The sequence below is a fragment of the Mirounga leonina genome, unplaced genomic scaffold (assembly GCF_011800145.1).
Source record: "Mirounga leonina isolate KUSES-001 unplaced genomic scaffold, KU_Mleo_1.0 Mir_154, whole genome shotgun sequence".
Taxonomy (NCBI): Eukaryota; Metazoa; Chordata; class Mammalia; order Carnivora; family Phocidae; genus Mirounga; species Mirounga leonina.
The window spans coordinates 54,859,442-54,886,146 of NW_023270389.1; the positions used below are offsets into that span (position 1 = coordinate 54,859,442).

Below are 26,705 nucleotides of genomic sequence, written 5' to 3' on the forward strand. Positions count from 1 at the left end.
GCCGAAGGCGGATGCTTAACGACTGAGCCACCCAGACGCCCCTGGATTGCATCAATTTTTTTTAAAGATTTTATTTATTTATTTGAGACAGAGAGAATGAGAGACAGAGAGCATGAGAGGGAGGAGGGTCAGAGGTAGAAGCAGACTCCCTGCCGAGCAGGGAGCCCGACGCGGGACTCGATCCCGGGACTCCAGGATCATGACCTGAGCCGAAGGCAGTCGCTTAACCAACTGAGCCACCCAGGCGCCCTGGATTGCATCAATTTTATATGGAATTTATTTTATGTACTAGCATTGATAACATCAAACAAAATAAACTCTATGGGCTGTCATTAATTTTTCATTATTTGATTCCATCGAGGACACGGAGTTTCAAGAAAAGTTCTGTTTCACGTGGGAACATTTGGGAATATTTCACATCTTGTGAGAAGACCTAAAAAGCAGAATGTTATTTTGCTACCTTAAACAGTTAGGGAAAGGGAAATATTTAAAATTGTGTACAACAACATCCTTGATAGATCTTAGCTCCAAAGACAAAAATATAAAGAGAATTAAAAAAAAGAAGAAAGTATTACAGAAAAATGTGGTCTTCTGTCCCTTTCCCATATATGTATCTTGTTGTTTCAGAAGTGAAAGTGTAATAAGAAATAGGTGACGTAACCAGAGCACTCTGGTGACTGATGACATGGACAGATCTGCTCTATGATGTCAAACTTTAAAAATGTTAACTATCAAAATTTTAACTATACAATGTGATAATACTTTTAAAAAATAGAACTTTAGATTTATGCTGTTACCCCAAAAGTTCATGTAATAAACGTAGCATTCGATTGTGGTCATGGCTTTGGTTAAATGTTTATTTTTTTTAAGACATTTCATTCAGCTAAAAGGTATATTTAGTGTTCTACTCATTGTTGTTGATATTATTTTGCTGCTACATGTTGGAAAGTTTGTGTCCTTATTAAGAATATAGATATGCTAATTTACTTCTTGTTAGCATTCATTATAGACCAGGTCTCCATGGCTCCAGGTCTTTTTGGCCAGGGATCAGGATGCATTGCCTGGGGAATTTGGTATAAACAAAAATAGAATTAATAGCCAAATTCTCTACTTGATCCTCCTGCAAATGGTTTGCAGGGGTGGCTGGAGAATATCATAACTATTCCGCTGAATTTGCTCTCTGTTTAGATTGAAGTATGTAATTCAAACCTTGATTGAAGGAGAAAGGGAATCACATCAAAATGTTTTAGGAGACGGTTGAGGTTAGAGTTGAAGAGCATAATTCTGATGATGAAATGTTAGTGGAAACCTAAAGAGAAATAATTAGTGCTCCCTTTAGATTATAAACATGACTCTTAAAGAGGCTTATTTAAAAGCCTGGAAATAGTACAGTTTTATTGACTAATGCCTGCTGAATAAGAAAGTAGGAGGTGTGAAATTCTTAATTTTTAACTAGAAAAGTTCCTTCCTGGGTATTGTCAGTAACTTTCAGAAGCCTAGGGGGAATGATAATTAGATCAATGCAAAGAAAACAGCAATGAACAGAACAGGGAGAACGAAGAGCCTGACCCAACGGCAAAGCAAGCAAGGCTTCTGAGGGTTCCCGACAGCTCTTGTGTTCGTGGGTTTCAGGGTCCGGTCCCACTGGGTCAGGATGGCATTTCTGGCTCCTGGCCACTTCCCTGGGCCTACCAGCCTAAACTGGTATGGGCTACAAGGGCCAAAAAAAACCTCCACGGCCAATTTGGGATCTGTGAGAAACAGCCATGGGATGTTGGGCTTTGCCCCAATGAAGGAGGCAAGTTCATCCATATAAGTAATATAATCCGTCTGTACGGTCTTGCTGGTGCCAAACCTAGAGGTGGGAAGAGGAAACAGCACTGTGGATACCGAAGCTCTGTGTACATGTCTTATAGGAACAAGAACAGGGAAAATTCCTCACAGCTTTTTATCAGAGGGAATCAACGTCAATCCTTTGTGTTGGTAAGGGGACCTTGCTTATTTATTCTGCACTTTGTAGCTTTTTCCAAGAGACCTGAATACTGATCTCATCTGGACATTCCCCAGTACTGCTCAGCAGCTGAGAAAGGCATTTCCATCCCCATTCACATGTGGAAATTGTCTCTTACTCATGAAGTTCGTTCATGGCCACTGAGCTAATTAGTGACAGATGTAGGACTAGAGCTCTGTTCTCCTGACTATTCTCATCTGCTGAGTCATGTTTCTTAGAGCCATCTGTTTTGAGGCATCATTTATACCTTAGAGGATTCAGAGGCTGGAAAATAGAAGTCCACATTCATGCACTCCCAAACTCCTCTGATTTCCAATCCTTTCTGGGTCTTCTTTCTGTCATATATTGCAAGAGTCATGGAGGGATGAAACAGGACTGAGTCCTGTGTCAGATGCAAAGTAAATCCTCCATAAATACTTGTTGAATGGATGAACTTAGCTCATAGCTGTCACCCTAATGACTTCACTATGGACCATTTAAGACTAAAATAGTTAGAAGTATTCATGGATTCTGATTTTTCTATGGAAACCCTAGACCCTCTTTACAATAGGTGCTCTTACCATTTGAGTTTTTTCCCCCTTTTTTTATCAATATCATCCATCATGTCTGTTACAGAAGGCAAAGTGCAAGTTCCTAAAAAAAAAATGGGAAAGACATGATAATAGTTAAATAAGTCTGGCATAAGATCAGCCTGCAATTTTTCCTTCTTAATAATGATTTATGTATCACATTAGTATTTCCATTTTTGGGGGGTCATTGCCTAGCAAAATAAAATCTTGAGCAAATCAACAGGTGGTCATTTTGAGACAAACATACAAGTCATTTCCAGTTTTCTCAGAATTGAAATGCGACATAATTAAAAACCAGGAACCAAATAGCTCTTTATCTTTGTATGTTTGTTCTTAAACCAGTTAGCAGATGTTTAAAATTAGTTTTAAGGATTATATTCTAGTCCCTCAGCTGTATTTTTAAAATGTTATCTAATAGTTTATAGCCAAAGGTATATCGGCATTTCTTTTCTAGATTTAAGGAAAAAAACTTCATAGGAAATTATCCTGCTTTGTCAGAAAAAGGAATTTCCAACACATAAGATGCAGAATCTAGTCAAGTCCCAACTGTTCCTCTGAAGAGCCAACATATTCTGGATGAGACTGAAAATATGAACTGTGCGCAGGTCACTGAGGATTTGGGGGAGCCTCAAGAGACCAGATCCAGGTTGGGACTGTTCAGGATTGCAGGCTCATTCTGGAATAGGTATACAGACTTCTCTGAAACCCATGCCAAAACATGCTTTTGTGCCCAGAGATACTTGAAATTTAGGGTGGTTTCTTTGGCAAATTTGGGACCACCTAGAACAAGACTAGAAATCCCAGATCTGATTGCTCAAGACATACAATGATTGTCTAACTCCCTGTTCCTGCAATTCTTGCAGGCAGGGTCACCTGAACAGCCTTTGTTGGCATGGCCTTTTTCCAAACCTTGGAACTTGTCCTGTCCCTGGGCAGAAAGAGAGATCAAGAAGGAAGTGATTATGCTCACTAGCCCACCAGCTACTACCATTGGGTTGCCTGTAGCTGGCCCCTCTGGCCTGGTATTTGGATTCCCCAAATTGGATTATTTGCCTTATCACTCATTTCCCCTAAGGCTGAGTCTTTGCCTTGTATATCAATTCTCTATTGATTGGGTCTCTGCATTGTCTCCTTTCTTCAGAGCCCAGGTTACAACTTATCCAAACAGAGTAGGTGTCCGACCCTCTAATGCCAGTCTCCCTGAGCCTGAACCCTAAATTCACTTCTTTCTGAGTGGGGTTTCATGCCACCGCTTTCCTGGCTGTTTCTCCATGGTGCAACACAACTCTGCCTTGGAGGAAAGAGTGAAGGAGATTTAAAGAGATCACTGATATATGCGACTGTTATCATGTTGATGACAGCCTGGTGGTGAAAGGTGTCTCGGTATACATAGTGGTAGTTTCCAACCTCCTGTATAAAAGAAGATTTAAATCCCAGCAAATCAGGTAGGACCAGTTACATAGGGCTTCAAAGGAAGTAGACCTGTTAAGCAACCTTTTCCAGAAGTTTTATACCTCTAGGACTAAACAAACTTTGTACATTAAACTTTGACATCTTTTTTGTTCTATAACCATGGACTTTGGTCTTATGATCTGAATCTTTACACAACTGCATTCGAATCAATATGAATCTGAGCCTTGTAACTTTTGTTGGAGGATGCTGCGCGTTTTCCTTGCCTGACCCCAATCGAATTTGTTGTTGTTGTTATTATTTTTTTTTAATACAGGAACTTAGTATTCCTCTACCTTAGAGACTGACCATCTACTACACCTAGTACTTTCTGCTTCTAATGATCCACTACTTGTTCTTATCTGACACATGACAGGGAAGATGATAGAGCAGAAAAGACACTGCCTTTCCAGCAATCATAATTTTTTCCATGACTGTGAATATTTGAAGTTGGCTGGATATTGGCTTGGAAACACCTTCTCTTATTAACCTTTCAAACAAGGTCATTCTATTGAGTTTTAAAATCACAATTTTATAAAATTGTAATGCATTTAAGACCAGAAGGTCCAGTGTTCTCAAGTTTAATAAAAGTTAACAGCTCTAAGGAGTTATAAATCACAAAATACTTCTTGAATAATATCTTATACTATTGCATATGATAATCCAATGTGATATATTTTTAAATGCTTATAAAAGATAGTACCAAAAATACAGAATTATAGATTCCAAACTGGATGGGACCTAGGATTTTCCCCTTGTTATTAAGATTATTGTTTTCACAAAGACTCAAAGGCATTCTTATTGGCATCCCTCTTCCCCATCAATGACCTTCTTAGTCTACTCACCTTTTATTACCTGTACTGCACAGCGGGCTTGCAGGTCAACTGTGGGAATGGTAGCCCCAAGGGACTGGATGAAACCAATCACTGCTATGGTTGGTTTCTCCAGTTTAGGAGGGAAAATGCCTTTAAACAAGATGACTTCATTGTTTTTGCTCTTAATGATGGACTCATCAAGGAAGGGGTAGTCATAACTATAGCCTGTTGCAAAAATGACACAATCGATGGCCTCAAACACCGTCCCATCCTCAAAAATGGCTGAAGTCTCAGTGAATTCTCTCACATTAGGCTTAATGGACACCGTGCCGCACAGAATGCAAGCTGGGAGCTCATCATTAAACACAGGTTCTTTCCTCAGGGCTCTGTATGGAAAATAAAGACAACCAATAGAACAGTAATATATTCTCTTTGTTTTATTGCTCCATATTAATTAATTAATAATAAATTCATAAGGAAGGAGAAAACTACCCAAGCTTTTTTCCTTGTGCCATGGAGTATCACCAATATGGCTGAAGAACAAAACTGAAGTAAGGCAATATTGTGACATAAGACAAGTTGCCTTTTGCTGATCCTTTCTCTATTTCCTGTGATCTTTCTCTTCTCTTCCACAGAGCTCCAAATTCCAGAATCAGCACCCAGGCCCTATCCCCTGTTAAAGCTGTATCAGGAAAGATCTTAAATCAGAGTACCTGGGTATTTGGATTTTTTTTCTTCAGTTCTTATTAACTGTGAACCTTGATCAAATTAAAGCTTCTTAATTTCTCTTGCTTCATCTTTCTCATCTGGAGTGACAATAACTGTTATGCCCATCTTGGGTCATTGGGAGACCAAAATGATACAAAGATCTAGGCTGAGCTCTCTGATAGGGGTGGGGTATGAGCCCCTTGCAGACAAAGGCACAAGTCAGGTGAGGGAGGGAGTTCCAGGAATTTATATAGGCCAGAAGAAGGAGGGAGCTAGTTTGAATCTTTGGTCAGTGGAAGTCTGAAAAGGAGAGTTTTTGATTATTTTTTGTTCAGCACTATCTTTAGTGAGTGCAGATAAATCTGAACTTTGGGGTGAATGTGAATAACACTGAGGGAAAAGGCTTTGCTCTTATATTACTATGGGAGCGGTGAGAGAAAGCCACAGGGAGAGTCTACTGGGGACGAAACGGAGTTAGACAATGAGATGGGTTGCAATCTGGTTAGAAAAAGGCTGGATTCAACTGTGAGAATTACCTGCCATTTATCTTAAACCCACTGCCATCAGGCTGATGACCCTATTGCCACCTTGAAACTGCTCTTGTTAAGGCCACCAGGATCCTCAAACTGCGGATCCAATGATCCACTGTCACTTCTCAGCAGTGTTTAACACAGTTGATGGTTTCCTCCTTCTTGAAACACTGTCTTCATTTTGCTTTCAGGTCATCACCTCTCTCTCTCTCTCTCTCTCTCTATTCCTTTCCTACCCACCTGCTATTCTTTCTTTGTCTCCTGCTGAATTCTCCTCCTCTTCCTGACCTCTGAACAATGACATGCCCCAGGATGTCAGCCCTCAGACCTTTTGTCTTCTTCATCTACATTCATTCTTTAAGGGATGTCATCTGGTTTCATTTCTTAAAGTACTATCTATATTCTGTTGAATCCACATTTTTAACCTATGGTTTCAATTTCCCTACTGTCTTGGGTATTCCTAAGCTGCTCAACATTCTTCTACAATGATGACTAATTGGCATTTCAACTTTGATATATTTAAAACTAAACTTCGCTCCTCCTGTGGTCTTCCACATCCCAGTAACTGTCAACTCCATCCTTGCATCTTTGCTCAGATCAAAAGTCTGGAAGGCATCCCTGACTCCTTTCTTGTTTTCACATCTGTTATCCAATCTAACAGAAAATCCTAGTTGGGTTTACCTTTAAAATATATCCCAAATCTGACCACTTCTGAGCACTTGCTGCTAACAATCATAGTCCAAGTCACCAACTTCTGTCATCTGGGTTTTTGACAATAGCCTCTTACCTAGTCTTTTCACTTCCTTCCTTGACCTATCCTTATACACTGAATGATGACCACAGCGTCAGAGTGATTTCTTCAGATTAACTTGGATCTAGTCCCTGGCTTGCTCAGATGCCTGCTCTGGCTTCCTATTGCGTTCAAAGTAGAAGCCAGAGTCCTTATGAGGGCTTACAAGGCCCAATGCCATCTGGCCATTTTGATGTCTTTTTGTTTCATCTCCCCATCCCTTTTTCCCCAGGGAGAGCAGGCCATTGAACATTCCAGTCATGGCCCTGAAGAGGCCCTGAAGAGGCAATGTCTTAACCATTTCTTCTGGGATATTTTCCCCAAACATCTGCCTGGCTCATTTCCTCAGCTCCTTCAGGAATTTGCTTAAAAGTCTCCTTCTCAGTAAGACCTCCTCTGGGGATGCTAGCAGCACTCCCCATTACCTCTGCCTGCTTTGTTCTTTTCTCCATAGTACACATCAGCATATGATCTTCTGCCATTTGTCTCCTGTCTATTTCCCCCTACTAGAAAGTAAGCTCATGAGGACAGGGATTTTGTGTGTTTTGTTCATAGCTGTATTCACAGGGCTTAACATAAGACCTAACACATAATAAATGCTTAATAAATATTTGTTGAGTAAGTTAACTTTGATGTAAACAGTTTATAATTTGGATTGTTCACCACACATCAAAGTAATTTCTTATGTGTCTGAGGGATATGTCTAGGGGCATATTATAGGAGAGAGTGAGGAAGAGGCTAAAGATGCAGGTGTTGCAGCCACATTTCAGTTAAGGGCAGGTGATGAGAGCGTAGCACAGGGAAAGTCCTGCTTTGCTTAACTGAATTTTGCCATGAAGTGAGAGGCAGTAGAGCAAGGTGGTTAAGAGTGAGGGGCTCTGGAGTCAGCAGATCTGGGCTCATTTTGAATATTGCCTCTCCCTCTGGCTACGGGACTTTGGTAAAGTTATTCGCTACATTGAACCTCAGTTTTCTCATCTTTAAAATGGGGATTGTAATAGAGACCTCCTCAAAGTTGTTGTGAGTATAAAATGAGATGATGCATGTCAGAGCCTTGCTGAGTCACATTAAGTGCTTAAAACATGTTAACTATTATTATCCTTGCTTGAGGGACTAATTCCTGATTCATGATATAACTTTCCAGCTGTACAAATCTGGCAAGGAGGATTGTGAAACAGGAAATCACTCTGAATGTTTGCAGTTCTTCATCCTCTGAAATGTGAGACGTGGTTATTTCACTAATATTATTTTGATTGGTTTGGGAGTTACAACACACACTGTGAGTTGTTGACACTGAAATAAAAGTTAACAGGCACATCATATTTAACTCTGCATTACCTGTTTAAAGGCATCAAGCCATAGTTCTCATGCTTGAATCTTGCATTCATTTGCTTTATGTACCACCAGTCAGAGATGGCTGTCGGCAAGTTGTTCTTGAGGAAGGTTTCAAATCGAGTGAGAAACAGCATGTCCCATGGATAGCCATCATCCCAGACCCGGCTCATCACCCAGGAGCCACTTCTGGAACTAATCATGACCTTAAAAAAAAACAGCAATTTAACCATTAGTGACTATTTGTAGTGGGTACTGTGGTATGTCCCTCAGATCTGACTTTTGGAATGGAGTTATTACAGTAGCTACTGGGGGTGTTACCAGAGGCAGCCCTCAGCTGTCAGTCCTCTTTGAGAGTTGCTTTGGTTGAAAAGGGGGGAGGGGGTTTTACGCAAAGTCTTATTCTCTTTCTGGATTCCCTGCCTTCAGTGTCTGTTTGATGCAGGATATAAAGGTTCAAACTCTCACCCCAACTTGGGACAGAAGGATAGCTTTGGAGTGGGGTGGAGGGAAACTTCCTTCCCTTTCCTCAGAGGTATTCATCCAGAGAGCTCTCCCAAATAAACTTCCTACACTCCAGTCTACATCTTAGGACCAACAACCCTGCCATCTTCTCTGGGGGAGGTGACCAATAACTGAATTCTCATCACATTTTCTCTAGCACTTATCTGATGATCATTGTTTACAATCAAGCAATTATGACCCCAAAATAGGCATTTTGACTTAACTGCTTTTCCCCATCCCAAAAGAAGGCAAGAAATTTGGCATCAGAGAACCATAGGCTCAAATCATGGCTCTGCTACTTACTGATTATGTGATTTGGAGAAAATTCCTTTAACTTCTCTAATACTCAGTTCCCTTATTCATAAAATGGAGATAATAAGTATCTGCCACATCAAATCTGTGTGTGAGTTCATGCAGTGTGCTTACCATGAAATAGGACCACCATTGCCTGACATGGAGAATGTGTTCCTTAACTCCCCTTCTATCATGATAATCCATAACTGTGTAGGTTTTCAGGCACTTTTTAAAAGAATTTTTATATATAATGCCATTTCAAAGTATTTTTTATAAGGGAAGCCAAGCAAAGAAGGAGAGACTAGAGGATCAATCTGTTGAGAGCTTCTGAAATTGGTCTTTCTTTCCTCTAATTTATCATATATACAACTAATGGATGAATCTTATCTTAAAACTATGTCTTTATCATATCTTTCCTTAGCTCAAGATGCTGAAGTGATTTACCATTATTTATAAAGAAATTTAAATTCTTTAGCCTGTCATTCAATTCCTTAAAGAATACGACATAACCTGACTCCAATCTTTCTTTCCTCTCTCAATTCCTATAGTTACTCTGTTCCTTGAAATCAGATCTGGTGTTCAGTCCTCTAACACTTCATTAATTTCCTCTATGACTTTCAAGAAGACAATTGACATTTCTAGTCCTCAGTTATCTTTTCTGTAAAATGGGCATAATAAAACCTGGTCTGCTTTCTTTCCACAATCAAAGGAGCACATTTATATGCAGGCACTGGAGTACCATAATGCATTACACAAACTTTTATTGTTATATATCTCCATTCCAACAAGAAGAACCACAATAGTGAAATATGCTGTACTCACTCCTGTCTCCATCCCTTCGCATATGCCATTCTCCCTTCCAAAATACCCTTTGACACCTCTTCAACCATATGATTCATAAATATCCTTCAAGGACTGGTTCAGGTCTACCTTCTTTGTGAGGCCTACAGTTCCATAATCAGAGCATTTAGTTCTTGAATCACCTGTGCATCCTTTTTTCCAGTGGCAGCTCTTGTACTGTTAAGAGTTTCTACTTAATTCTTGAGGTTATGTTTAATTTATATCAATGTATTATTTTCCCAAGTAGATTTTACATTCCTTGGACTTCTTTGTGTCTCTATACTTTTAGTATAGTGCTTTGAACAGGTAAACAGGAATATATTTTTATACCATTTGTCCTGTCATGATCTTGCTTCACTGGTTGTAAAACCATCATTTAAAATGGACCTATGTTGGGGATACCCAGTGTGACATTAGTAGGCATAGCCTCTAGAGATAAAATTCCTGTCTGTGGGCTTCTGGGCAGTCAGTCCCTAAAGAATCTTCCAAAGCTAGTAGGTGGCATTTGTTCAAACTCCTTCTCATCCCCTTATGGGCCCTATTTGATCTCTTCTCTGTTTCCTCTCCAACCTCTCCTCATACCATTCTTTTCCAGACCCAATGCACAGCAGTGAAGGGGTCTTTTCTCAGTTTCTTGAGACTCTAAACTTCTTCCTGCTTCAAGACCTACTTCCTGGAGTCCTCTTCTGACACTGAACCCTTTTCTCAACTTTTAGCTCTCAGCTTAAATGTCATCAGCTGGAAAGGACCTTCCTCACTTCTTTGTCTAAGGCAGGTTACCCTTATTATCTACTCTTACAGCATGTTTTTTCTTTTTTTTACTAGCACTTTTCACAATTTTCACATTATTTGTGCATTTACTTGTTTAATACCCATTTGCTACACTAGACTCTGAGTTCGGTGTGAGCATCATGTCTGTTTTGCTCTCCACTTTTTCTCCAGCACCCAAGCCAGTGCTTGGCACATAGTGGGCTCTCAACAAATAACTATGGGATGACCATATGCATGAATGAATGAATATAGAACTCTATGTTGATGAAATTGTATTTAAATGTTTAACTCCTTACCAAGCTCAACAAGTAGGTTCTATTTTTATCTGTTTTATTTATCTTTATGAGAAAACTGACACTCAGAGGGATTGATGGACTTAAGAGTGTCAGAGTCATAATCTTAACCCTAAATCCATACTAGTTTTGGAGGAATTGATCAGACACATTAGACACCAAATGTCCCGAAGAAGATTGTTGAATAACATCACTCTTTGCTGATATTCTGCTTTTGTCATACCAAACTATTTAAAACTTCACCTATTGGGATGCCTGGGTGGCTCAGTCAGTTGGACTCTTGATTTTGGTTCAGGCCATGATCTCAGGGTGGTGGGATCGAGCCCTGCATGGGGCTCCCTGCTCAGCAGGGAGTCTGCTTGAGATACTCTACCTTTCCCTCTGCCCCACCCCCCTGCTTGCACATGCTCTCTCTCTCAAATAAATAAATAAATCTAAAACCAAACCAAAACAAAACAACCCTCCCCTGTTATGGAGGGAAGCTGAGATGTATGAAACACTACTTAGTCTTCCTGTCAAGAACCCTGCACACTACTACCCCTTCCCTAGTTTCTTATCACACCTTTCAAATGGTAACTGTCTCTGTTCCTTTAAAGATAGTTTCTGAGTATCTGAGAAACGGTACCTGTTCAGCTGTGTGGCTGAGTTCTGTGGCAATATCACAGCCTGAATTCCCCAGGCCCAACACCAGGACTCGCTTCCCCTTGAATATTCCTGGTTCCTTATATTCTTGGCTGTGCAAGCATTTGCCTTTAAAAAGTTTTAGTCCTGAGTGAAAAGTGGGAAACATAAGAGTCATTTGGTTTCCATTTAAAAAAACTGCTGTAAAAGACTTGTGGGTGAATGTAGTCACAATAATATGGAACTTTAACACTCCAGGTATATTACATATAATAGAAGCATGTTTTAATTCAACCTGTACTTTTATATATATATAAAAAGACATTATCAAGATATTCATTCATGCCAGATATGTAGTTGGCAGACGAAATTTCAGCCTTACCTGGAAAGGACTCTTTTGGTAGGTTGGGGTACACATGGTGTCCAGAACAAATCAATACAGCATCAAAGATAGCTGATTCTTTTTTACCATTCCTTTCAGTGGTAACATCCCATTGGCCGGTGATTGAGAAATCAGGATGTTTATTTATACCAGATACAAGTGTCTAAAAGAAATATAGAAAGATAGCCTTCTCTATGCTAACAGGTAGATTTGGCACCAACTTGATCAAATAGTATTGAAAAAAATCCTTAACAGTGGCTTAGGAAAAATACTTAATCCATTATTAAGATACATATTATGGGTGCACCTGGGTGGCTCAGTCAGTTAAGCGTCTGCCTTTGGCTCAGGTCATGATCCTGGAATTCCAGGATTGGGCTCCCTGCTCCCCTGGGAGTCTACTTCTCCCTCTGCCCCTTACCTGGCTCATGCTCTCTTTCTCTCTCTCGCTGTCTCTCTCTCAAATAAATAATAAATAAAATCTTTAAAAAAAACTTAAAAAAGATACATATTTGAATTCAAAACTCAAAAATCAAAACATTAAATGGTAAATATATATATTTTTTGATTTTATTTTATAATTTTAGAGAGAGAGAGAGAGCATGAGCCGGCTGTGGGGCTCAATCCCAGGACTGTGAGATCATGACCTGAGCTGAAGGCATATGCTTAACCGACTGAACCCCCCAGGTGCCCAGGTAAATATATATTTTTATCCTTACATGGCTTCTTGGGCATAGCCAGTATGTTCTGGACTGAGTGACTCCCCTCTTGGAGATATGACTGTGAATTCAATCATAGTTTACAAATAGCATGTACCACAGGTACCAAGTAATCTGGTGGCCAATCATTTTTGTAGTAACAACTACTTCTTAACATACCTCTTTAGCTATTTTATTTTTCAATATTATTATCTTAAAATGAGAGATATTGTCTATATTCAGAGAATGAGTTCTCAAATTTAGTGTGCATAAGGATTACCTGGAAAGCTTGTTAAAGTATGGATTCCAAGGCCACAGTTCCAGATATTCTGAGTCAGTAGGTCTGGCATAGGACATGAAAACTTGAATTTCTAATGAGCTCCCAGGAGATGTGATGATATTTGGCCCATATACTGAGTAGCACTGGATTAGACTATCAATAAATATTTATTCACAGCTGAACAGCTGCTTGTTGGTTGGTGTGCTCCCTCGTCAAAAATATTTTTTCAATTCTTCTGATTATATTTGGAAGAGAACCTCTATTTGGTATGAATTGTTCTTATAAACTTTATTATGTATAGTATTTCATACATATTAAACAATACATGTACACATATCTGTATAATGCTTGTTACTTATGAAATATAATAAAACAAGCACTATGAATCCATAAAATCTTGCATATCATTTATTTAGAATAACTGGGATTATGCATTTATTTATGCTATGGTAAATGGTTCCTTTTTGGATTATAGTTTGTTTTTTTGCTGCTGGCATACAGGAATGCAATTGATTTTTATATCTTGATCTTATATACTACCATCTTGCCTAACGTTTTTATATTAATTGTTATTAAATCTAGTAATTTGTCTCTAGATTCTTCTGGGTTTTCCATGCAGAAAGTCACATCATCGGTGATGGATGTTACTTTTTTCCTAGTTGTCATTCCTTTTATATTATTTATTTATTTATTTATTTATTTATTCCTTTTTATTTATTTTTCTTTACTTAAACTGTCCCTTAAATTTCTTGAGACTATTGAAAAGAAGCAGTAATAATAGGGATCCTTGTCTTGTCCTGGATTTTTAAGGAAATGATTCTAACTCTGCACTCTTTAGAACAGCACTGTCCAGTAGCAATATAATATGAGCAACATATGTAACTTAAAATTTTCTAGTAGTCACATTAAAAATAGAAAAAATGTATAATTTAACCCAATCCGTCTGATATATCATTGCTTTAACAAGTAATGAAAATAAACATCATTAATAGGTATAGTATATTCTTTTTCATAATAAGACTTTGAGATAAAGTGTGTACTTTATGCTTACAGCACATCCCAATTTTTGGCTAGTGACTACCATATTGAGCAATGCAGATTTAAGATAATATTTATATGTTTCTATGGATCAAAAAAATTCCTTTCTAATTTTAGTCTAGTGAGTTTCTTTTCTTTTTTTTTCTTTGCTTTTCTTTGTCTTTCTTTCAGGTAGAAATGGATGTTAAATTTTATTTAATGCCTTTTCAGATTTGGTAAATGCATTGTTTTCTTCCTGTGACAGGATTTTGTACTGAATTACATATTTATATTTCATGACATTAAAATATTCTGTATCCTTAGCCCAAACTCAACTCAATGAAGACAGTTAATTTTTAAAAAATATTTTGTTAGATTCAGTTTTGAAGTTTTTCTACTAGTTTTTATGAGGGAAATATGTCTATAATTTTCCTATTTCTTATTATTTTTATTTTCTTTTAATGTCAAGGTTCTAATGTCATAGAATAAGTTTGGAAGCCATACTTTATTTTTTTAGTCTCTGGAGTTTATAAAATATTGAAATATTTTTCTTGTTGCAAATTTGGAATTACCTATGGAATCTTTTCTTAATGGGAAAAATTTTAGTTTCTGAGTCAAAAGAACTCTAAATTATCAAAGGACTATTCAGGCTTTCTACTTCTTTTTGTGTGCATCTTGGCAAGTTCAAAAAAAAGATTTTAAATTTAACCAATTTAAACATTATTTGGCAAACACTTTTATAGTATTCTTGTTACATTTTTTATTTCATCCACATCAGTTTTACCCATTTTTTAATTCCTAGTATTATTTATTTGTATCTTTGTTTCTTTTCCTCAAACTGTCAGCTACTCATCTATTTTTTTTTTTTTTTGGTTTTTCAAAGGATGAACTTTCTATGTTCTTAATATGCTTTTTTATTTCATTAATTTCTTTTTATTATCTTGTTCATTCTATGTTCTTTTGGGTTTATTCTGCTTTTCTTTTCTTAATTTCTTCATCTTGTTAGTTTTGGAAACTTTCTTATTTTCTAAATAAGTATTTAAGTTTATAATTCTCAGGAAAGTTTTGGTCTTTATGCTTCCCACAAATATTGATATGTAGAATTTATCATTCAGATCTAAATATCAAAATTTCCATTGCAATTTCTTCTTTGAGCCATAAATTGTTCAGAAAAAAAAGAGTTTTGAATTTTGAAATTCATGGCTATTTTACTTATTTATTTTTTATTGATTTCTAAGTTAATGGCATTTTGGTCTAAGAACTGTATGTGGTATTTTATAAATTTCCAATGTATTCTTTAAATCTAGGGTCAAGGAGTCCACACTGTTAAAAATGTTGGTAAATAAGGAAGAAATACTGAAAGGAATAAATAAGAATCTTCTAATAAATATAGAATTCTTCACAACGTTGCCTCAAACTAATCTTTTGACAGCATCTTACCTTAAATTGTATGTATTTCAGGAGGTTCTTTTCTTTGCAAAATGCAGTGATATATTCCTGGACCTTGCTGTTGTGCATAAAGTTGGGGAAGTCATCAGGATATGGGAAGTCTGGGAAACACATCATTTCTTTGGAAGAGTTGGTAAAGACAGACTGGTAAATGCTAGCTCTGCCTTCCTCTGCATGGTCCTGTAAATGTATAGTTTGAAATGGAAGAGAGTTTGTAAATGTGTACACTTACCAGGGTCAGTGCCAGTTCCAAATAATTATCACTCACCTTTACCCATAATGAAATTCAGTAAGATGAGGAATAAATTAACTTTACTTAAACAATTTGATGCTAATCAAAGGACCTTAGAATATGGAAGAATATACCTTTCTTAACATCTTTCTAAGGGAAATAAATTTTGAATTTCATTATGTCATTTTAAGAATATATAACTAGAATTAAAGAAAGAAAATTCTGATATATGTTATGATATGGATTAACTTTGAGGACATTATGCTAACTGAAACGTGCCAGTCACAAAAGGATAAATACTATAAGATTCCACTTATATGAGATACCCAGAATTATCAAATTCATAGAGACAGAAAGAATGGTGGTTGCCCGGGGCTAGGAAGAAGGAGGAATGGAGAGTTATTGTTTAATTGGCAGAGTTTTAGTTTGGGAAGATTAAAAAACATTCTGAACATGGATGATGGTATGATTGTACAACAATGTGCATAAGCTTAATGCCACAGAACTGTACACTTTAAAATGATTAAATGGTAAATATTTATTGTGCTATGTTTGCCGCAATAAAAAAAAAATCTCCTTTAACATATCATGAGGTAGTTCTGGTGAGTTAGACTATAATATTTTCTTATGTACCTAGGGCAGAGAAAACTTAGGTTATGTTTATAATAGTGTTTTTCAAATGTTTTTGACCACAACCTATAGTTAGAAATATATTTTACATTGCAACACACACACAACAAAAGTTTTATGAATAAATCATATCTAACTACTTGAGTTGCATTCTGATATTTTCTATCCATTCCATTTAAAATTCAGATTGATTCATTAATTTATTTCATAGCACACCAATAGGTCATAATTTCTAGTTTGAAAAGTAGTGGTTTAAAGGAAATGAAGGGTGAAGTTTGGAGGATTGGGTGGGAGAAAGGGGAATAGAGACAGGAAAGACGGTGATGGTAAATCACCTAGGTCTTAAAGTTTATTTTTTGGGCTGAAATTTCAACATCAACATACCTCATATAAAATTGAGGGGAACACTGAGGGCAGAGGGGCTTTTGTTTCTAGATTTGAGATTTTGGTAAGATATCACTTATCTTAAAGACTCCCCCTGGACCAACCTAGGTAGGGGGAGGTTGACACAGAAGAGTCAAGTAGCAGTGATTAGGAAGAGGTAGGATCTTAGTTTAGCTCTCTTGAACCCATTCAGTTTGAGCAAAACAAGGAGTTCCCACTTGCTCCCAGCAGGGATGAAGAAATTATTTGAGACTTGTAGCAGATAGTCTACCAGAGAGTTGCTATGGAGGGGGCTAAGTGGTATTTTAGGAGAGAGCTATAGAGTGGGCTACTTGGTTAAGGAACTCAATGGGAAAACTGGATCTTGGGGAGGTTCATCTGATATGCTCATAGGGGCAAGTGAGATCTAATCAGCAAGGTCCATTGGCCTCTAACTAAGCTAAGAGAGGACAGTCTCCAAGTTCATCATCTGCTGTCTTCAATTTAAGATTTCTAAAGGATGAGCATGAATGATAAGCAAACAAAAAGGGACACCAAGAGACTAGAGGGGCCAGACAACAGTCCCAGGATGTGTGTTTGAATTTGAGAAACTTTGGCTTTCCTCCACCCCAAGGTCACATAAGTCCTTTTTCTCCATAAGTCCAGATACAATCTTGGAAAAATTTAGGGGTTGGGGGGACCTGAAAGACTGAGCATTGATCCAAAAGAGACTTGGAGATTAAGCTATGCCAACTGGGGGTACTTGTCTTAGAATGCTTTTATGCTTCTCCCTGTGTAATTTTGGATATTTGTCTGTTGTGTTATTTGTGCTAGACATAAAAAGTGACCTAAGCATTAGTAGTTTAGTATGTACTTATGGATAAAGCATTGCAAAATATCAAGAACTTACAAGGAGATGAGGGACGAGAGAGGAATCCCCAGTTTGTAGCCAGCAAGGAAACAAAGACCTTAGCCTAACATCAGCAAGAAACTGAATTTAGCCACCACCCTGTATGAACTTGGAAGCAGATTCTTCTCCAGTGACTCTAGATAAGAGCCCAGCCCAGCCACACCTTGGTTTTGGCCTTGTAAGGCCATAAGCAGAGAACCCAGCTGAACTATGCTGTGCTTCTGACCTACATAACCGAGAGTAATAAATGGGTGTTGTTATGAGTTGATAAGTTTGCGGTAATATGTTATGCAGCAATAGAACACTAATACAAGGGCAAAGGTAAGGTACTGGAGCAAGTCAAGGTTGGGGATAATTATGTAATATTACACCAAGGGAAGAGTTTCATAAAATAAAAATGATGCAAACCTTTGAGACAGGTTTGAAATAGTTTTGCAACTTTGGCTGCTCCAGGATAATCAATCTCCCTAGAAATATTGAGCTGATTGGTCTTCAGTATTTCTTAGGCCACCAAAAGGTCCTGATTACTGAGAAAGGAGTTGCAGCATAATTAAATACATCATTTGTGACTTGCTCTTTTTTTCCCTTAAACTTAATCATGGACATCTTACTGTTTCTACTCAGTGTTATATAGTGCATCTCAGAGCCCATGTTTATAGACTGATTCTTCTAAGTTGATAAGGTAGAAAGTTCATAAGAGAATGGCTACAGAGTCAATAATTGCATTTTTAAATATAAATTTTTTTGGAGGGAGTGGTCAACAAAGAGCCAAACCCTGCTAAATAGAAAGAAGACCTAGGAAAGCCGAAAGCTAAGCCTCAGTCTAATCAAATGGGAATCCAGATCCAAAAATGGTATCATAAGACATTCTAGGTCTATAGTCTTTTCTTTCACATGTATAACTTCTCAGAGAACTACTGGAGGATGTGCTCTAATGTACTCTACTAAAGGAGAGAATAAACTAAATAGTAGGCCAATAAGGGCTTCAGAAAACAGGGTTTATCCAGGCAACAGCAATGCAGCTTTGACTAGAAAAGGAAGACAAGCAGAAGAACTATCTTTTTTTTTTTAAAGATTTTATTTATTTATTTGAGAGAGAGAATGAGAGAGAGCACGAGAGGGGCGAGGGTCAGAGGGAGAAGCAGACTCCCTGCTGAGCAGGGAGCCCAATGCGGGACTCGATCCAGGGACTCCAGGATCATGACCTGAGCCAAAGGCAGTCGCTTAACCAACTGAGCCACCCAGGCACCCAGAAGAACTATCTTTAATAGACAGTTAAAAGATAAATTAAGCTGATGGACCAGCCAATGTGTTTAAACATATTGAGAAGAGAATCATAATTCTGTGGGAGAGCTTGGGGAATGAATTAGAGATAGTATTTGTAAGGTTAAACAAAGGATACAAGGCAATTATTAACTCCAGTGAAAACAAAAGTTGTTCAAGGAAGAAAATGTAATTAGAATCCACTAAGTGGCTCAGCAGACCAGTATTTACATGTTTATAGTATAATAAACATGGTGGTTTGTTTAAACAAAAAAGATCATAAAACTATATGAAGAAGGAGATGAAAAATTTTGTAAATAGGTGTGAATTTGTTCCATATAATTTAAGGGATTGCTGTTTGTACATAGCATCAGTCAAAACAAATTTTATAGGTGCAGAGGAGGTTATAAGAAATGAGTGAAATGGGCCGAAAATGAATATAGTGAAACAGAGAATTTAAATTTAGCTTAGAAGAGGCCAGTTATTACTATGAGTAAGAGGAGCCCATGTTGCCTGGTTTTCTGATTTTTCAAAAGAAGACAGATCTCTAGATTTTTATGTAAAGTATCATGATTTTAAAATATTAGATTAAAATCTTAAAAACTGTATAGATAAAATAGATTATCTGCAGTATAAAAAGAGCCAGTTTGCTAACTCTAAAATATATAAAAATGATTGATTTTTGTCTAGTAGTTTTGTGATTTGTAGCTTTTGATGAGGTTAGAAAGCTTGGTAGAAATGTAATCAACACAGGAGAGACTACACATTAAAAAACAAATTGATCCAAAGAGTAGAATAAAATTAGGGGAAGTGAACAAAGGGGTGTGTGCCCAGAAAAAAAGAGCCTTTATTCATGAAACTTCAGGCCCAAATCCAGACAATTTACTGATGTAGTGTTTGGGGATCTCCTGAGAAAGAAAGACATTTCCCTTCAACTTGTGGCCTAGTCCTAAAGTACTTTATTTTCTCAGTGATCAAAGCAGGTGAGGGAAATACATCACTCTGGCTTTAGATCAGTGTTACAAATGACAACTAGAAGGGCATAGGGAGGTGCTGCAGGAAACAGCCACAAAAGTTTGAATGATCTGCACCTTATTTTTTCACACTTAAGAAATGTTTGGATACCTCTCAAAGGGGGAAAATGCTGAGAGATGGTAAAATGCTGATTTTAGAAACCAAAGGTAAGGAAAATACAAAATTAACAGGATTTTATAATACAATCCCATAATGTGAATTCTAGGCATACAGCTATAGGCTCCTAGTGGTATTTGAGAAACACAGGAAGTGATGCCACCACCTGCAGTGTGGACCCTCTCACAGAGGTAAAGTAATTAGGAAACTCTGAATAACCAGTGTATTAGTTTCCTGCTTACTGTAATAAGTTACCACAAGCTTGATGGCTTAAAACAGCAGGAATCTATTCTCTAACCATTCCAGAGGCCAGCAGTCAGAAATCAGTATCACTGGTCTGAAATTCAGGTGTTCACAGGGCTGGTGTTCATTCCAGAGGGTCTAGGGGAAAATTCATTTCTTGTCCCTTCCAGCTTCTGGTGGATGCCAGCATTCCTTAGCCTTTTCAGTGGCCAGGCCACCTGCATTCCTTGGCTAATGGCCTCTTCCTTCATCTTGAAGATGGAGGTCAGAGCATAGCATCTTCAAAACTCTCTTTCTGCTGAAGTGATCACATTATCTTTCCCCTTCTATCTCTGGGTGTCAGGTCTCCCTCTGCTTCCCTCTTATAAGCATATATGCTATGGCATTTTTAGTCCACCCAGATAATCCAGAATAATTTCACCATCTCAAGATTCTTAACTTAATCATATCTTAGTTTTCCTTTTTAAGAACATTTGCGAGTTCCAGGGATTAGGACCTGGAAACTTTGGGGGGGAACCATTGTTCAATTGTTCAGCCTACCACAGTCCACTGGCCCAGCAAGATTCACATCTACTCCACATGCAAAATACATTCACCCCATCTCATCACCCCAAAGTTTCAATCCATTGCAGCATCAGATCAAGTCCTGAATCTCATCTACACATCATCAGCTCAAAAGTCCCAAATTGTATCACCTAAAATTACTTAAATCAGGAATGGATGAGACTCCGGGTATGATCTATCTGGGCCAAAATGCTTCTCCATCTGTGGACTTGTGAACTAGAAAACAAATTCTCTTCTACTAAAGTACAGCAATGAGACAGGCATTGGGTACCAGTTACAGATGTTCCCATTCCAAAAGGAAGAGAATGGAAGGAAGAAAAGAGTTAACAGTCCCAATTTTGAAATCTAGTAGGGTAAACATTATTAGGTCTCAAGGCCTAGGAATAATCTTCTGCGTCTCAAGGTGCCAGCCTCTGGGCCTGCAGTTTCATCCTCTGGGGTATTCCATATTTTTCTTGAAGAGAAGCATATGTTTGCAGCTGAAAACATCATCAATCTATGATGCCAGGTTCAAATGTCAAAGTCTTCCTTGAGCAGCAGGAGATGTAGCTGTATTGGCAGCAATGTTTTGCAAAGTTTGAATACGAGGACTGGTTAAGATTCCTATAGAAATCCTACTAGTTCAATAGGCCACTTATTGCAATGGCACCCAGCAGTTTACCAAGGATTAAGCATTCAGGCTGGAGAGACAGGCCAGCTTGAATCAGGATCTTGTCTTTGTCATTTACTGGCCATTTATCATTTTTTTTCTTTTCTTTTTAAGCTTCAGATTCATTTATAAAAGGGAAAAACTCATACTTACCTTATAGGATTATTGTAAAGATTTAATTAAATGGAAAAAAGGGTTAGGCATATAGGAAGAGCTCACTAAAATAGCCCTAAGAATCAACAGTGTGCTAATCTGAAGCCCTGTCAGCACATTTCAGCAACATATTCTAGGCTCTGCAACATCATACAAGATGTTGAGCAGTTTCAAGAATTCTTTACAGCGCAGAAAAATAGTTTTATTAATAAGAAAAATTCTCATATCTTTATAATATTTAAAGAGTTGTCTGTCACAGACACTGTCTCCTTAAATGCAATCTTTTTAATTGAGGTATAAAACATATTAATTTTGCACTTGAGGAGGAAATAGTAGCTTAAAAAGGGTTCCTCCTAAATTTGCATATATGTATGGTCTATCAGAAGAAGAAGACAAATGGGGTAGGCTTAACCATGCAGTGTTCCTAAGGTTGGAGAAAATGAGGGAGCTGGGGCACAGGCAAGCCCTCACACCTGCCGATGTGGTTGTCAGGCAACAGAGGAAGTGATTTAAGGGTTGCATAGAGGCATGTCTGCTGACAGAGTCCTTATTATGAATGCACAGATGAAAGGGCATTGAAGAACTTCAAATCAGTGTATCTTGTTCTTGGTTCCTCCCGTAGCAGTCTCATTAATTATTTGGTTTTTGCAAGGCCAAACAGCACCTGAAACCTTAAAATCTGTGGTCTTTATTTTTAATTATAGAGGGGGGAAAAGTAACAAGTTTGTTTATAATGTTAATGCTGACAGTGTAAAAAAAAATTTCCAAAGCCCTGACTGGGGAGGTGGTAGATGACAACCTTGTTTTATGTACATCTTGCCTAGGGAAAATCAGTAGTAACCACTTCATGTAGTAGTTCATTCTAAGTAAATTTGACATTGAGATAAGTGTTACAGATAAAATTGGAGAGGAAATGGTGAAAAAACAAAAACAGCAAGGAAACATTAAAATTAGCATAAAATAGATTAGCAGAGATAGCAGGTGAATTATCACACTCATAAACAGGCTAAATATCCCTGTTAAAAGGATTCAAATTGGGTCAAAAATCAGTCTCTGAACCTGGATGTTCACATTTGTATAAAACAAAGAATAAAGGAGTTTAAAGATAATGAAAACTGTTAAGGCATAGAAAAAAGGAGTTTAAAGATAATGAAAACTGTTAAGGCATAGAAATTGAAATAGGGAGCAACATTTTTATCAGAATTTAAGCTAACAAAGTATAAAACAGTGTAGGATGTAGCATTTAAGAAGCTTTATGTGGTAAATAACATGGCATTCATCTGTAAAATGTTCAATATCTTGATGTGAGTGGTAGTTTTACTGATGTATACATAGTTTTTAAGTGCATTCTAAGTACTTAATAAAGTAATTCTTAATTCAAATACAAAAAAAAAATCTGTGGTCTGAATCATTAAGTGGACCTTTGGTAACCTCAACAAAAGAATGGGAACAACCTGTTTTTTAAATGAGTAACTCATGTAGTTACATTACATAAACCTAACCAATATTTGCCCTTGGACTTTATTCCCAAAATTTGCTCAGTTATTAGTGGTCTATCAGGGGTGAATTCTGTACACAGAGACCTTCAAAGCTAGCCCACTATCTCATTTACTTTTGAAGTAAGCAAGGAACTTACTTTCCAACTTGCTCCTAATGCTGTGTTTTGTAGATTCCAACCTAAGAGGGATTATAACTGCATGGAAGCTGATTTGGAGGCCTGTGCTCCAACTATGTGTTCTCACATACTTCATACCTCACTTCCTGGTCTGCTGCAGTGATGTCCCACTCACCGAGAATTTCCACAGGCCCCCAATGTCTTCACTCTTCTCAAAGCAGATGGGCTCCAGCCCCTCTTCCAGACAGCTTCTGATCGAGGCCAAGCCACTGACGCCAGCTCCAATGATGGCTATTCTCTTCCCCATGGTTGTCTGTGCAAAGACCCACGAAAAGAACATTTCTAGCAACAGTATTGCTGAAAAAAAATTTTTTTTTTGGTATCATTCTTTGGCTTAATTAGAAACTTTAGGGGCACCTGGGTGGCTCAGTTGGTTAAGTGTCCAACTCGTGATTTTGGCTCAGGTCATGATCTCATGGGTTGTGGGATTAAGCTCTGTGCTCAGCAGGGAGTCTGCTTGAAGTTCTCTCTCTCCTTCCTCTGCCCCTCCCCCCACAGGAGCTTGCCCTCTCTCTCTCAAATAAATAAGTCTTTAAAAACTTTATTTTTGCACCAAGAAATCAATATTAAAAAATAGATCAGAACTCTTTTTACTAATCTAACTACATTTTGCATTTCTCTGATTTCTAAAGAGAATGTTTTGTTCCAAAAAAAGAAGCACTTTGTTTTTAGTCAACTCCCCCAAATTAAGAGACTGATGGTCTAGCATATATATTTATCTTTTTTTGCTTTTGGCCTTTTGTCATTAGTTTTCCACCAGACAGAGTGAACAGGAGAAAGAAAAGGAGATTCACAACTAAAACACATATGCACATACCAATACCCACAAACATGTATGTATATATGAATGAAGAAACAAATATGTATGAGTGTGTGTGCACCCACATATTTATTTCTTCTTTCTCTTTGACATAAGACTCAATGAGGAACAAGGTCAGGGCATGTCTACATTTCAGTATATCAGGCAATCACCCCATCTCTCCCCTACAATGTTCTTCACCTTCTCAATTAAAAAGAAAAGTCAGGTCTCTTGTCTAAAAAAAACTTCTTTCCCCTAGCTGCCACCCCCACTTCCATTCTCTTTTTGAAAAATTAGATTTCCTAATCTTTTCCTGTTTCTGACACTATCTTCAGGCCTTACTGTTACTTCTTTTTCTTTTTAGACAAAATCACATAGATACATAGTGAAATAGACTTGAATGATAAGAATCTTGACCCTTACTTCTCAGGGAAAAAAGATCTAGCTGAATTATATGTCATTCTCATTCTGACCACATTTGGTATGAACTATAGATTCCCTTTTCCATTTACCCATCCCCCCCTCCTCCCTCTCAACCCATTATAATATCATCCTTTTCCCCTTTTCTACCTTTTTCTTTATCTTCCCTTCTGTATGTTTAAGTCCTGTCCAAGTCGTTTGGGCAGTTGGGAAGGAAAAGTGTTTTCCCTGAACCAGCACTCCATGGAAACTATTGGAAAATGGGAGGAACTGCTTTTATTTATTTTTAATTTTTTTTTATTTTGGGGGAGGACCTGCTTTTAAAGGGGAACTCACTTCCCGGTCTTCTCACAAGTGAACCCACACCACCAACTGCCCAGATAGGCTGGACTCTCCCAGTCTCCTGGCTACCTGGTGACTGGTTTCCCTTTAGTCAAGGTAAACATGATCCACTGCTTACACTGCTGGATACTTGGCCTGGGAGTCAGGCAGTTTCTCTCAGATGACTTCGGTTTTCTGCTCTATTTTATTGTGTGTTATTTTGAAGTTTACCTTATTTTACTCAGTCCTAATTTTTGGGGGGATATCTCTTAGTAGCGCCCCTAATACTGTAGAAACCTAGCTGCTTAGTTGAGATATCCCAGCAGTGAAAATGGGTTTTCTACATTCCTTCTTCCTGTTCTCTCCTTTGACTCTTGTGGTCAAAGGCCTGGAATTTGCAAATTGGTATTTCTTTGGTTCTGGGGACAGTGTGCCATCATGGAAAAGATCAAATTTAATAAATTGATCCATTAGTACCAGATAAAATTATGTTGGTGATAAGACTAAATAAGGTGCACCTAACTCCCACTCCTGAAATACAGTGTAATTTCTAAAAATCAATTCCCTATCAAGCATATTCTTATATCACTTAAAATTATGACACCTCAATTATTCTACCCAGTTAATCCCTTCACTAAGCAGGCTATACTTAGCATAAACTGGCATATATTTAATTTTTGAGGAACTGCTTTTTTATGTCTTTTGGAGATGGTAGTGCTCATCTGTAAAGTAAATGTAATTAAGTGAACAGTTAGACTTCAGATCTTCATTCAGTCACTTAGAGCAGCTTGGCCTTGAGCAAGTCATTTAACCTCTCCAGTTCTTGGTTCCTTCATTAATGAAATAGGGATACTACACTACTACCATCTGTCTTGCTCAGTTGTTGCAAGGATTATAGGATATTTATGTGTATAAGTATACTTATATTTATACATATACACACACATGGCATGTAGGTGGCAATTACCCAATGGTGAATGTGGGGTGTAGGTAAGATTTTTTTTTTTTAATCACAGGGTTCACTAAATTTTCTAGGGCTGCAATTCAGACCACATGATTTTATCTCCTCTCATTTTTCATAAAGCTCTTTTTAGTTTTAATGCTAATCCTGAGGATCTCTTCCTCAGGAACATTCCTGTAGCCTTGTTCATCTAAGGAGGGGTAGGACACACCCAATTCCATCTTGGCCTCTGATGTTTTCTCTCTCCAGCAGGTGAAAAAGGCCACTCTTCCCCTCTGCCCTTTTCAGGAGTATATTCCATCTGTGGCGGACACATTTACTGACCCTGGTCTCTCTCCTGGGCATCTCAGCCTAGTTTTTGCTTGCTGTAGCTTTCTGCAAAGCTCTTTTTCATTTTCAGAATCTCAACTGCCCAGGCTTGGTTGGGGCAGTGGCCACTGCCTGCTTCATTGCCCCCTCTTTTCCAAATCTTTTATGCAGTTTCCTTCCTGTTCTCTGGATTGGGGCCAGTTAGAGAGAACATTTGGTAGAGCAATTTAGCTCAGAGGAGGAGTATGGCACTCCTTGGAGGCAGATCAGGTGTGTCCCAAGCTTACTCTTAATTCCTGGTCACATTCCGCATGCACTATTTTTGACTGCTGTTCTAGACCCTTCAGTTTCAGGTTTCCAGGCAGAAGTTTGAATGTGAGTGCTTCAGTGAAGAGGACTGACAACTGAGACTTCCTGAAGGAATGTTCGAGTTAAGCACCGAGACTGTACCAGCTCACTCTCTTTTCTCTCTTCCTTGACTTGTTCAGTCCCCATAACTGCATAGAAGAGGTACTTACAGAAGCTTGTAAAGAGATCATCATTTTGTATGTATCCAGGGAGATTCGGTGCCTGGTACCTCCTTTCCTCTTGAATAAGCCTAGAGTTGGGGTTGACAAACTTTTTATGCAAAGGGCCAGATAGCAGATACTTCATCTTTGTGGACCATATAGTCTCTGTTGCAACTACTTCACTCTGCCGCTGTAGCTGAAAACAGCTGTAGACAATATGTAA

At 38.0% G+C, this 26,705-nt stretch overlaps 1 protein-coding gene across 1 annotated transcript; it reads right to left on the bottom strand.

The window, feature by feature from the left end:
• Positions 1 to 289: 289 nt before the first annotated feature.
• Positions 290 to 24,655, bottom strand: LOC118014485 (dimethylaniline monooxygenase [N-oxide-forming] 3). Its single transcript, XM_035010832.1, has 9 exons — positions 24,533 to 24,655; positions 23,279 to 23,416; positions 15,342 to 15,530; positions 11,910 to 12,072; positions 11,532 to 11,674; positions 8,211 to 8,410; positions 4,875 to 5,230; positions 2,572 to 2,644; positions 290 to 1,855 (listed from the first exon to the last, which is right to left on the bottom strand). Exons 2-9 carry the CDS (start codon positions 23,408 to 23,410, stop codon positions 1,513 to 1,515), a joined length of 1,599 nt encoding a protein of 532 aa, XP_034866723.1. The 5' UTR covers positions 23,411 to 23,416; positions 24,533 to 24,655; the 3' UTR covers positions 290 to 1,512.
• Positions 24,656 to 26,705: the final 2,050 nt, after the last annotated feature.